The sequence below is a fragment of the Cynoglossus semilaevis genome, chromosome 19 (assembly GCF_000523025.1).
Source record: "Cynoglossus semilaevis isolate Cse_v1.0 chromosome 19, Cse_v1.0, whole genome shotgun sequence".
Lineage (NCBI taxonomy): Eukaryota > Metazoa > Chordata > Actinopteri > Pleuronectiformes > Cynoglossidae > Cynoglossus > Cynoglossus semilaevis.
The window spans coordinates 13,461,215-13,475,206 of record NC_024325.1 but is presented as its reverse complement, the minus strand read 5'-3'; the positions used below and the strand labels follow the sequence as shown (position 1 = coordinate 13,475,206).

The window sequence follows — 13,992 nt, the reverse complement described above, 5'->3', positions numbered from 1 at the left end:
TCATATTCACTTGAGGTCACATGACAAACAGTACTAATTTGCACTTAATGCACAACCCTTTTCCCTCCTTTCTTTCAGGCCGAGCCTCTGTCCTACGTAGGACCAGGAGAGATCATTGGCATCGGGGTCTTAGCCTTCGTCATCATTCTGCTCCTCATACTCTTCATCGCTTTCAGGAAAAAAATCAAGTTCCGTAAAGACTCAGACTCGGGTGCCGAGAGTCAGACGGCGACAGGAGTCTCGGCCATTTCTTCAGAGACCAGTTACATGCTGCACAAGACACGCATGGGCTCAGAGGGCATCGAGTTTAAAGCCATGAGAGTTTCAGGGTCTCCAGGGACCAACAGTACCTACGGGGAGGTGGGGAGCAGCAGCAGCACCCTGGGGCCTCCTCAGGTCATGGTGCGCCCGACCTCCCACTCCCCTCTACCTGGAGGACTCAGTTGCCAGACCATGAGGAACGGAGACGCTGACAAAGTCAATTCCAGTGAGTGTGCTCAGGTATGTGGAGCTGAACTCATCTCATGTCCCGTTTGGTAAAAAATCACCACAGCCGAGGTTTATGACGCTGTAAGTTGCATCACTGCCACCTAGTGGTTTTTTAGTTACTGACGTTATAAGAAAGAAGTGAAAACACGCAGGTAGAGGGCAGCATTCCCTCAGAAAAAACACATTACTGTACATTTTATTGGCCTCTTTAGAGTGACAGGGAAATTGCAATGATTTTCACGCCTCTCGTGGCTCCAGACGTACATCTGGTTTGTCAAAGGTCACCCTGCAGTCTGCCTCACTAACTCTGCTTTTTAGTGCTGTCCTGGTTCGTTCAGATTATTTAATGTCACGTCTCTGTTCCTCCTGTATTTGCAGTTGAGTAGCTTCCTCCCCAACATGTCTAATATCCGCACCCTGACCACCAGGAGGGGCATTGCTGTTTGCAGCGTGGCACCCAATCTCCCCTCAGCGTCCGCCTGCCTCCCTGTGCACAGTCCAGCTCATAAAGTGTCCTGGGAGGCAAGGGGAGGCGATGAAGAAGAGGAGGATGAGGAGGAGGACGAGGAGGAGAACGAGGACAGGCTGGAGAGGCTGCACGCCGGGAGAGAGGAGGAATGGGGGCAGAGAGCGTTTGAGCTGGAGAGAACACAGAGAGATAACAGTCCACGGGGTAAGACTGCAGCACACACACACACACACACACACACACTCCACAGTCATGATGCATTCCCGAGGTCCTTGTCCTAATCCAAACTATTACAAATACATGCCTAATCTTAATCTCTACCCTAACTCTAATCTGTCCCTAATTCTACCTGTAAATCGTCCCCACAAGGACAAGTGTCCCCACAACAGTGGTACAGTCCAGGAAATGTACCAAGAAGTGCAGTTATGCCAGGGAAACACACACTCACCCAGAGAGAGAGACATAGAGAGAGAGAGAGAGAGAGAGGCCGTGTACTCATTGTGTTGCACCCGACCCATCATCTCCAGCAGCAGAGCTTATTTCACACTGATCTGTGCCTTTTGATCACACACATCAAAGTGCAGCAGCTCGCAGTGAGCACGAGCGGTTAAGAACTTGTATTTTTGTGTGTGTGTATTTATTTTTTGCAATCATTTCACTTTAGTTTTTATATTTACTTCCTGGGGGCGAAGAAACCTGGCGGTACTGCCAGCGTCTCTGTTAGGCTTCTGGAAATTGGCGTCGATGTCGCCTCGTATCAGATCGACTCCTCTGAGAGGACGATCAAAGGAGTCTGTCGCAGCTCATGTTTCATGCCCTGATTTTTTTGCTGTTTCCAGAAGAAAAAAAAAAGGTTGATTTTGTTTCTACAAAACAGAGCAGGTTTCTTTACACATATAGTAATTAAAAAAAACAGAAGTAGAAATAGTCAGGTGGCCTCACAGTATATAGGAACTACCAAAGATTTTAAACAAATAAAATGGTAACAGAACGCATATAGAAACTGTTTTCTCTGCGCTATTGATGGATTACAAAAATTATTCAACACTTAAAAATTCAAATCAAGATCAATTAATGCAGGGACCTTTGCACCTGTTGAATATTTATCTCTTCCTTTGGAGAAATAAGTGATTTTATTTGTTTTTTCCCACCTTCCCGCTGAAAAAACAAAAGACTGCATATTTCAGTTATTGTTCTGTGAAGAAAGTTTTCTTTAAAAGAAGATTTACTGCATTTAAATATAAACAGAATTTATAATATAATTTTAAAAAAAATACTGCCGGTTTGTTTTGACAGTTTGTTTTTCAATTCAATTCAACATGTTTGATAAAAATATTAACAAATATAGAGATGATTATTTTACAGCAGCTCTTGCCGTAGAAGTGACATTTTTAAAAAGCTGTGTTTTTGGGGAAGATGTCAGAGGTCGGCTTTAGTGATAAGAGGCTGTTCTGCAAATAAAAGTTGCAAGAGAAACGTGAAGGACAGACTATAGGTAATAGGATCTAAAGGGTTTTGTGAGTTCTGTTGTATTAGTGTTTGGTCGGCCTCAGCACAAGTTGAGAAGTTCTGTGATTGGCTCTTTCACAGTCCTTGAAAATGAAAAAGTGTGGAGGGCATTGAAAGAAAGTTCAGCTGCTGGGATGAGAATATGGTTTGGCAGAATGTTTGGGATTAGAGATTAAAGGCCGGGCCTGTAAGCTTAGTCATGGCTGCCAACACTGGCACCAGGAAGAATGAACATGTGAGGCAAGGAAAATAAACTGGGACAGAAACTGTGGCCACGATATTAGGTACAACTGTAGCCCGTGTTTCTGTTGGTACTGATTTCATTCTCTTCATCATAGATTTAATCTGTTTAGAAAGGACGAAATCACAAGCTATTAAAAGGAAATTTCCTCTTTTGTTTAACATAAACAAAAACAACCACAGAAAAAAATGGAAAAAAAAAATCCTTTTTCTTTTTAGTCATTTTGATAACTGACTAAGAGTGTATGGTGGTGTGCTTTTTGTATAATCATCTAGTGACAACAATGTTACTTAAACAGCTTTTCTTTTCATTAAGGAGCAGTTGAACGGGTGTACCTAATGAAGTGGCCACTAGGTGGATCACGTTCAGATATACTGAATCCAATAAAAAGCAGAATCGGAGCCGTTCCTGTGTTTGGCTCCAGTTTGATTGATGGTACTGTTTAACTTCTCCCATTCCTTGTACTTGTTGTGTGCACACTGGACCAGAACCGTCAGACTCAGGCTAAGACAGTCGGAGCCAACGTCCAGACTTTCTTGACCTCACAAACACAGAACGGCGAATTGTTGCCTGACTATATATCAAACATAAGAACTTTTTAAAAGTTTCGAAGACGTGACAGATGGAGGGGACCAAAGGCCTTGGAGCTGTAGTAAAATGACTGAATGTTTTTTTGTATTACAGCTGTGTGTCTTAACTGAAGGGAGCAGCAACTGTAGAGAAGTGATAAAATAAAACAACAACAGAAATGAAAGATATTAAATAAAAAAAAGCTGACATATCTTATATTAAATCCATAACTACTTATTGTACTTACACTTAGTGAATGTTAGAGAAGGATTGTCAGTTAACTAGCTGAATATTAGCAACGCGAGCTGAAACGTTTAGCAAAAGACAGATAAATATAAACCAGGGAATATGTAAAGAAGCCAGAGTTAAACTGATTCAAACAAGTCCATAATCTGTTAGCCAAAAAGCTAAAGTTTACCAAGAAACACCCAGTTAGCGATAGCCTGTAGTTAGAAAATATAGCTTAAAACATTAGCCATGGTTCAACTTAAATATATTGTATTCTCGGCCCAGTCAAAACCGTAAATGCTGCAGCTTTAGGGAAATCCGTCACCTGTTTTCCCAGTATTTAACTGACCGACGTGTTTACAGTGTGTCTGTTAAGGCAGTTCAGTTTCGGTTTTAAAGATACTCTGTCTCTGAGAGAACAAACTGCTGTTAACACTGCACTTGTCTCACGGCAAAGTGACACCCAGTTACCAGCTCTGGGCCTACAGCACTTCTTAGACTAACAATCACTTAGAGGCAACTCTGTGTGATTTTAAATAATGCAGCTCTCCAAAGCACAGGCAGAGCCGAGAGGAGCGGTGACAGGGATCTGAGCCTGGATCTTTTGAAGTGTTTTCCCCCTGAGGATACGCGGGTTAAGGTTAACTCAGCGCAGCAACTTCAAATGAAATTCAAAATCCTGTCTTGTTTGTCCACACAAAACGTCAGGTGTGACACAGGTGCAGAGGGAAGTGGGATTTCAATTTGACAATCTGGTCAGGATTCCTTAAACCTAGCTGAACTGGAGTCTGCGTTTGGCTCCGTTGTATGGAGCTGCAGGTCACACTGTTCTCTGGAAACACACCCTCTCCTGTCACACTCCAAAAAGATAGAAAGACAAAAAGCACAAAAAGAATAAATAAGCCAAAGAGACAAAAACAAAAGAGCGTTAAATTCAAATTTAGCCTAAAGGAAAAAACAGATAAAGGACCAAAAAAAAAAAAAAAACAAGAAATAAAAAAACGACAACAGAGGGAAAAAGATGACAAAGAGGCCAACAAGAGAAAGCTAGAGTTAAAACCGATAGAAGTTATTTTCATTATTGCAAGAACAAAGACTCAAATGCATGAGGCACTGATAAAAGAAGCAACTAATAAAAAATGAAGACGTGGACGTTGATGTGTTTGAAGGATTTAGGAGTCTGTCCTAAACAACGTTCAGTGGGAAGGAGCATTTTTTAATCAGTATCTACTATGAACAGATCCAACCAGCATTTTTTAAAAAGTATCTACTATGAACAGATCCAACCAGTCAAGAAGCTGCTTAAACCAATAACTCACACAAGGAATTATATTTAAAATAAAAATAAAAATAAAAAGCAACAGAAAAGTGTGTGATTATGTTTAAAATAAAAAATAAAAAGCAACAGAAAAGTGTGTTGGAGTTTTCACATTGTGGGGTTTGTGGATGTGAGGCAGTCGTTTCTCACCTACAGTAGCTTTGCTTTCAGTTAGATTAGCAGTAAACCGTGGTTTCTAGCCCCGCGGACACGTCTTTACGACGTCCTTAGTCCCGTCTGTAAACATGATGAATGCTCAGCGTGTGCTGCAATATCCCACGACATCAAGACGCTTCAGATGTGTGATGTATACGTGGTCATGCATTTATTAGCTTTATGGCGTGTTGGTGTCGGCGTCACAGGATGATGGAAGTGATTCCAGCTGAATACACACATGACGCACACGGAGCGCACTTCATGCCTGGCTGCAGTTTGTGCGCGTGTGTGTGTGTGTGTATGTGTGTCAAAGTACTACACTAAGGCTTCAGGTGCTAAGCTAAATTATGACTTCAACCCACTTCAATCAAGACAGCCGTATGAACTGGACGTCCATAAAATTTGGCCCTCGCTTCCGAGGACGTGTTGAGTTGGAGTTGGTCCAGGACTGAGTGTGTTCACGGCCAGGAGGGGGAGAGGGGCTGATTATCATGGTTATCAGTGTGGACGTGTCTGAATGGTCATGGGTTCTGATCCTGGTCATGACAATGCCTCACATTTGAATTAGAAAAAGTGAGTGTGTTTGTGTGTGTGTGTGTTCTTGTGCATAAGGTATGGCGGACAGGGGTGGGTGTCGCACCGACTGCACCCCCGAGGAGCAGTCGCTCAGTTCCTACACGTCTGAGTCCTTTGACGACAACGGTAAGATTGATTTTTTTTTTATTGCTAAAGAATCTCAAACCATCGTCTCTTTTCATCACTCGCTTTTCCTCTGAAACTTGTCGCAAAGCACAAACACATCATAAATAACAAATATATATATATATATTTATATATCTCACATATTCCTTATGTGAGTTGCAACCACAAACTTAATGGCGCCTCTAGTGGCAGCCTGTGTGGGTTGCAAAGACTCAACGCTGTGACTCTCCCCATTGTGAGATGAATAAGGGACTCAATTATGATTATTATTATTATTATTATTACTTTTTGTGTGGAACTTCTAGTAAACTACTTCTAGAAAATTCTAGCCTTCGTTGATTCATTCAGTTTATTTTATTTAGATTTCTGTGTCATCTATAATTGACTTTTTCTGGGATTTTCGTGATCCTGGTAAAAAGCTAACAAACCCTCACAGACATGTAAACCCCCACCTCTGTTTGCCTGGAATTCAATCTCGAGTGGGTCCAGCAGGGGGAGGAGTGGGGGGTGGGGCAGCTCCAAATCACAGTTAACGTGTTACATGTTCACTCAGCACACGCAGAGGTGATTGTTTTGTAGTAAAAGTGTAGTGTTCTGTGTTCATTAGCCTGAGGAACATTGATGATGCAGTTAAATATCCTCAGCCATGAGCATGAACGAGGAGGGACATAAACTCTGCTTCTTCAACTCCGTTCTCAGAATCTATAGGGTGTCTTTTCCCCAGATCACTCGATACCATTGATCTCCTTTAATAATCAAGCATGTATTTGTGTGTGTGTGTGTGTGTGTGTGTGTGGGCGACTGTTTTGCACATTATGAGCCCATGCAGACTCTTTGTTTCCTGTCTAATTAGCACGCCTGCACTGAACTAGTCCTCGTGTATCTCCTGCTGTCTAATGGGATATGGACACACACATTCACACACACACACTCAAACGTGTTGGCAATACTAACATCTCTGCTCTGGCGTCTTCACGTGTGCACACGTGTTCACACACACACACACACGCCCACCCACTCGCCTCCGTCTCATCTCCGTCACCTGACTCCTTCCCCTCGTCGTTAACGCTCTGACATTGTTTCCCCTTGTGTTCCTGTTTTTCTGCCTCCAGCTTCTATAGTGACCGTCATACGTCTCGTCAACGACGCCGTAGCCGATATCGAGAGTGAAGGTATACGACAAGATCCTCCTCTGTGTTCTCCTCATTTGCCAATGCCGTGACACTGACGTCTCTCACTGACTTGGTCTCAGACAGTCAACAGTCAGTGGGATTTATTGGTGAAATCCCATGTGATCTGACCGTTACTGCCATTGTTACAGCGAAGTACTTTGTACTACGTATTGAATACAGCCTCATGTTTGCGTTTCCATTTCCACTTCGTAGTTAGAATTAAACATTTGTCTCATATTTCAGATTTTTCTGGCACTGGATTCCTCTGTGTTTTTATCGTTTTCCCATTTGTTCTCCATATCACATGTGATTCAGTCTCTCTCTCTCTTTCTCTCTCTCTCTCTCTCTGTCTTTCTGCTTTTGTAGTGTCGAACATGGACAAAGAACAGCAGAGGAACAACCCTGGTGAGTGAGATGTAAAGTGAGAAAAACAAAACCAAAACAAAAACCCTTCATTCCCTCTGACCTGTTTCTCACGCTGTGTTTTTCAAACTCACCCTTTTTGTATTCCTTACATTTTTAAATCCAGATCCTTTTATCATCTGCACATATTTCTGTTTTTGCCAGCATTATTTAAAAAACACGAAGCACAGGCTACGGGTTTGCAGCAGCTCGACTTTTCTGACTTCCAGCTGAGTTGCTTTCTGTGGGATGGTGTATTTGATCTCAGAAGAAAAAAGCCAAGAACAGAACGTTTGGTGGATTTTTTTTTTTTTGATTTTTTTTGGTTATTATTTATGGCTGCCAATTCCTTCAGTTAATATTACATAAATGTGTGAGCTCAACTGTGCAGCTCAGACAATGTCCTTAAATTAAACCAAATAATTGTTGAGTCTGATTGAGGAAATTGTTAGGGTTTTGTTGTTTGTTTGTTTTTTTTATGGCTGCCAAGCAGCATTTACACAAATCCAAGTACAGTTATTGGCACTGGTTAACAATGATGTTAATGAAGGTCCACACAGAGTCTGGATGTTTTGTCGGGTTTTTCTTTGCCAGCTAAGATTTAAATCTAATTTTGTTCTACACCAGGGGAATCCAGACTTTTCCCGAGCGCCGACTCTTCCTTTAGAATTTTCAATCACGCTCAACGGATAGAGCTGTCCAATAACATCGGCCGTCTGATATTATCGGACCGATATTAGCATAACTATATTACATTGGTAAGGATATCAGCTTTTTTCATCGATAATAAAAACCCAATAACCCAATGCTTGGCGTTCGTCCAATGTGCTCAACACTTTTGAAGTCAGCAAAACATTTAAATTACATTAAATTTCTGTTGAAAAAAATCATCAACTAAAATCCACTGAAAACCCATTAAGACCTCTGACGCCATGCAACAGGTTTTTGATGTAATTGCAGTCACTTTTTACCACCAAAAATCATTCAAAACCCCCCAAAGAAATGTTTAGTTCTGAACGAAGGATTTCTTTTTTTTTGTTCATCATTTCTTAATTTTTCTTTGAAATTTCACACACACCCTGGTCAACAATTATATAATTAAACAGATCAACTGTATGTCTGCTGGTTTGACAGCAGCTAGCATCAGAGTTCTGTTCCTCCAATCAGAACTCTTCCCAGTTATGACTGAGTCATTTCACTTCATATCCCCATCACTCAGTCACGACCGCTGTCTTTGATACCTGTGTCTGGTGATCTCACACATACTTAATCAAATTAAAAACACCGGAGCAGAACTAATTGAATCATCCATCATTTGCCGATGATTTAATTTCCAGGCTGCATCTGCAGGTTGTTGTGAAAGATTAAAACGTGTAACTTTGGCTTCCACTCAGACGAACGTAATTACTTGACACCGTCGAAGGCTTAATTGGAAGGGGACATGAAAGAGTGTGAACCAGTAACAGTCGCTCTCTTCTTTCTGAGGCCTGTCGTCACCAGTGTAAACTCCAGGTCAATGATTTCAAATTCAAACAGCTTTAGATGACTTTAAAGGTGTTTCTGTAGTTTTGTTTTTTTTTAACCATCTTTTATCAAAGAGCTATTACAGCTATTTACAAGGCTGTTTAAATAGTTTAAAAAGTTAAACTCGATTAGTTTTTTTAGTCGTTTTCAGGTTGATTTTTATACTAAATCTAAGTTCTATATTTTCTAGATCTGTATTTATTTACCAGCTGTATGCAGTTTTAGGATAAACTTTGTTCAAGGTCACACTGGATTTTAGGGAAACTTTGAGCCAAACCCCACATCTTCAAACACTTTTCTTCCTTTTGAAAACCAGTAAAGAGGGCATCAGCCGCAGCTAATGGCTATTTTTTCCCTGTCTAACGGTTAGAAAAAAGAAAAAAAAACTGATGCAGGGCGCAGTGGATCCTACCCTATAACAACCTCATGTTTATTTAAACCAGCTGTTGGGGCTGCAGCCTTTAAACTGCTTTTAATTGGCGGCTGGTTAACAAGTCTGTTTGTTGTTTGTTGTCAATCGCAATTCAATTTATAAGTTCTAAAAAGGCCCGTGTTAATGAGTGTGAGGCCGTCTGTTGGTGACACACTACAGATGAAAACAAGAGGCTTTGTTTCAGACAGCACAGATTTAAACACGGCCGGGAAAAAAAAAAAAAAAACATCAACTGGATTTGCAGTAGTTTCAGGTCAAAAAACTAATGAGTTTGTCAAAAAGCAGAAACTTAAAAAATACACAAACAATTTTCCAAGTTTTTTAGTATTCAAATAAAAATAATTATGTCTTTGTCTTTGAAGGCTTGAACACACAAGAAGTTTTCTCAAGAGTCTAAGAAAACTAAAACTGCTTTGTTCAGTCATGTGCGAGGAAAACAGCCTGGCAGCGAGCCTGTCCATCTGTCCGTCAGGAAACTGCACGTCTGCGGCAGCTCTGATTTGCTAGGATCTGGTATTAGGTTGATTAAATTAATGATTATTATTTAGAGGCAAGTTCAGAACACAATACAGTGTTGCTACAGCCATATGTCGCCCGCACATTTTTTTAGATGTTTACACCAATGCTAGGTTTGGTCACTGGATTCATAAGACCCTTGTAATCCATGTTTGTGGTGATAAAACACTGCACTTGTGAATCATAGTGAACCTTATTATGTGACTTTTGAAACTAGCAGACGTTTTCCTCCTCTCTCATCACCTACTGTCAAAAACATTAACATTGTCGCCCCCCATCACGATAATAACGGCCACATCAGTAGAGATTTGTTGCTTAGCCCATGTTTTTAGCTAATTTGCTAATGGCTCTGCTGCAGCCCAGCAGGATGATCAGTAGTGGGAGGAAACTTTTATAGGAGACCACATTTATAGGTCATTTTACAAACACGTATAACGCTCTACTAAAACACTTTAGCCCAGCCAATAACACCGTTACACCTGTGGCTCAAATGGACCAGTAAAATCCAGATCAGCTCTACATCAACGTGCGACATCGTCATGAGTCGTCATGGAAAACTCTCTGTCATTTCTCTGTGTTTCCTGATGTCACGTGTGCACGAGGTTCTCTGGTGTTTGTTTTCCAGTTTTGTGCATTTGCATGTGTTAGCGTTGACGTTACAGTAAAAGCCGTACCAGCAGTCGCTCTCCCGTCCTCCGTGGCTTCTCCTCCGCCTTCACTGCTTTCCATGCGGGGAATGTTTCACCATCAAAGGCTCCTCGTCCCATGAGATATTTGTTTTGTGTTCTTTCCGCCTGGATGACAGCGGGTCGCCACCTGCAGAGCAAAGATGAAATATGTGTAGACTTAATTGAAGAATAGTTTGTTGTTATTCCACGTCGCATTCCCCTAGCACACTCCTCCTCCTCCTCCTCCTCCTCCTCCTCCTCCTCCTCCTCGTCTTCCTTTAACCTTTCCTATAATAATATTTCATCCTGAAATATGGAAACTTCAGCGTCGGGAACCTCCCACATGTGGAGTGTAGCGTTTTTGCAGATGTTCCTGTCAACACGAGCGTCATGCCATTTATACAGTGGGCTAACGCTGCTAATGGAATGTACCCTCTAACCCACACAGAAGGTGACCCCTCTGCCTCCACTCACTTCATTAATATGATATTTGTTTCCGTCAAAGCTCATAAACTTAGCCATAAATTATACAGCGAGCACACTGTAGGTGTTAGAGGATTACACAGAGTTGGAGAGGTAGTCTTTAAAAAGGCAGATTCTAAACACATTTTTACCTGGTTTGTCAAAATGGAACCTTGACATTTAGGTGCAGGCTAAAGAATGTGTCTTTTATTCAATGTTCTATTAGGTTTGAAATCGATGAAATCAGTCTCCGGTTCTGTAGAACTGTGCCCCCGGTGTGAGTCGAATTCACTCAGCCGGCTGCTTGTGATCATCACAAAAAATTGCTAGAAAAAGCTGTAGCTCGTCTCCTGAAGTCGCTGTGACAATCGTTCTTCGTTCTTCCCCTTTACTCCGACAGACGGCTCACATCTGAGACCGACAGCAGTGGAGTTAACATCCATGAGACAGAATTCCCCGTGTCAGATTTTACATCAGCAGTGGAGCTAACATCTATGAGACAGAATTCCCCGTGTCAGATTTCTCTAAGATGCCATATGTTGCTGCCGTTCTATTTTTGCCTCATTCACACCAGTTAGCTAAATAAGAAATCGTTTTTTAAAAAATGACTCCAATAATTCCTTGAAAATGATCCAAACTGAGGAGCAAAAATGGAGAGTGTGTACTACAGATACACAAATTAAATATATTAGAAAGACATATATATACACATATATAATGGTATGTTTAAATGATACCGTAGGAGGGATTCACCACCACTGTGCCACAGTTGCCCCTGGGGCAACATTTGGACATGTCTGTATCAACAGGAGCTTCTCTGGTTTGTTCTCATGTTCTCACCATGACATGGTTGGTTTTTGGCTTTGGTTTTTCAGACCACTGTAAGCTAACGTGTAGCTAAAGGCTCAGACTCGAGGAGGCCACATCTCCATCAGAAACTGCAGCTTCAGCAGAGCAGACTCTCATCCTTCTACTTAGTTTCACACCAAAGTGCACTCACTGTTCAGCCTGCAGCTCCTTCAGAGACACTAAACTGCACTGTTTTGCATGCGACAAGTGATTTGTATGTGCAACACTTTGGGCTGGTCGGTGTTATTAGGCTGATAATCACATCCTCACTCACACTGTGATGTGGCAGAACACGTTTGTCCACAGAACAAAGCCTCAGGCTCGGAACACAATCATCTCAGATTACTCTTTGCCTCCCTGAGCTTGTTCTTTGATAAAGTTTACACTGTTTGTCTCAATAATTTCATCATGTTGTTGTTTTTTGTTTTTTTTTTCAGTTGTTTTTTTTTTTTTTCAGCATCCCTCTGGGAGTCTCCGTCACGTCTCCGTCCACCGGACAGTGACTACGACCTCGGCGACAGCCAGCAGAGCATCAGACGAGGCGGCAGCACACACTCCCTCCAGCTGGACTGCCAAGTGCTGGGTGGAGGCCGAGAGCAGGGATGGGAGGGCGGGAAGAGGAGCTTCCAGTGGGAGAGGAATCAGTCGGGCGAGTGGGAAAGGAGACGTATCCTGGACAGGGATGAAAAGAGGAAGCAGAAGGCAGGAGCAGGGAACAGGACCAGAGATCGTCCGCCGTCGATGGGACACGACAGCGGTGAAGACACCTCCTCGCCTGTGTACGAGGAATACCAAGAGTGCAGCCCGGACTTGGAGCAGGGCGAAGACACAGAGAACCCTTATGACACTCTACCCCCGACGAGGCGAGCGTACGAAGGATATCCATCGAGCCCCGCAGGTCTGAATCTGCACCCGGCTCAGCTTCTGCCTCCTCTGAGAGCCTGGGACTTACAGACAGGGGAGTGGAGGGAACCGCAGGCAGATCCTGGAGGACAGGACTCCTGCAGCGTGGGAGGTTCAGGAGATGAGCTGGAGAGACTTCTGAACCTGGTGTCGCTTAGAGCCAGGAGAGCGACCCGAATAAACAGAGATTCTACTGGATCTGAACCAACCACGGGCTGGGACGGGTTCAAATAAGCACACAGAAAGACATGGAGTGTCGTGTTTAAGTCCCGGGGCCACGTTTGGTTTTTATGTTTTACCCTGAAAGATCGTGACACAGGATTAGGATTAGATCTAGAGCCAGCGAGGTAAATCTTTCACCATCATCTGCCTAAACAGAAGGTAAATGTCACGAGGCTAATCTTTCACCATCATCTGCCTAAACAGTTATTTTTCAACAACAATCATTTAGAATCCAACATCAAGGAATATGTTTGTACTACTTTTTAGTGCTAGAAACAATCTCAACCACAGACTACATCAGAAACAACTGCCCATGACAGGACAGTCAACCATTTGTGTACAGGAAGTAGGGTTTTAAAGTATCAATATGAGTCTGACTCCTCACAAGGATTTATGTCGTGACAAATGCATGTAGTTAAAGTCTTTTGTTAGAATCTACCTCAGTATGGAGAAGCTCTGGAATGGTTTGGGGCTGCGTTTCAGAAACACCTAGAAAGGCCGAGAACCATCGGCAGATAATGAAGGTCCAGCATTTAGGAAGCGTGGTTCATTTTTCAACACACTAACTAGCACAGATGCAGAGACAAGACAATAAAAAATATCTCATGTGGATAGTGAGAAGATCAGAACGCTAACGATATTCAAGGAACAGTTTTGTGATGTTTCTTAAGGGAGGGTCTCCAATTAAAAAAAAATTCTTATTATTGGAAATTGAATCTTCAATCACGAACTTCCATAAAACGAATCAATTGTGTTTTATTATCATTGTCATATTTTCTGGGTGAAACATAAAAAAAAACTCATTTGTGGCTGAAGACCCGTCCCCACTCATCTATGACCGCAGCGCTGTCTCTGGTCCTGATCCTTGGATAGAGCTTGACATTTATGGAATTACACCACGGACCCCGCAGCAGAAACTAATTAAAAACATACATTACCATATACTTTTATTATCCTCAGATTATTATCCAGCCTGTAGCAAACACTTGTCCACCTCCAGTCCCTACAGGCTCCTCTTTTATGAGCTCAAGGAACCAGAGCAGATGTGAGAGTCCTCCAGACACTCTCCCCTGAATCACCGCTGCTACATTTATTATTCATACAATCAGCAGTGCACAGCGTTTATTGACACTGAAATGCGAATGAAACAGTTCTGTCT

General features: G+C 42.3%; 1 protein-coding gene across 1 annotated transcript in view; it reads left to right on the top strand.

The window, feature by feature from the left end:
* fat3b (FAT atypical cadherin 3b) overlaps positions 1-13,775 on the top strand; it is a 77,934-nt gene extending 64,159 nt beyond the window's left edge. The window contains exons 47-53 of the mRNA XM_017041824.2: positions 79-501; positions 868-1,162; positions 5,593-5,682; positions 6,795-6,854; positions 7,221-7,259; positions 12,166-12,958; positions 12,993-13,775. Coding sequence (XP_016897313.1) covers positions 79-501; positions 868-1,162; positions 5,593-5,682; positions 6,795-6,854; positions 7,221-7,259; positions 12,166-12,845 — 1,587 coding nt within the window. The 3' untranslated portion in view covers positions 12,846-12,958; positions 12,993-13,775. The remainder of the gene's footprint in view (positions 1-78; positions 502-867; positions 1,163-5,592; positions 5,683-6,794; positions 6,855-7,220; positions 7,260-12,165; positions 12,959-12,992) is intronic.
* Positions 13,776-13,992: the final 217 nt, after the last annotated feature.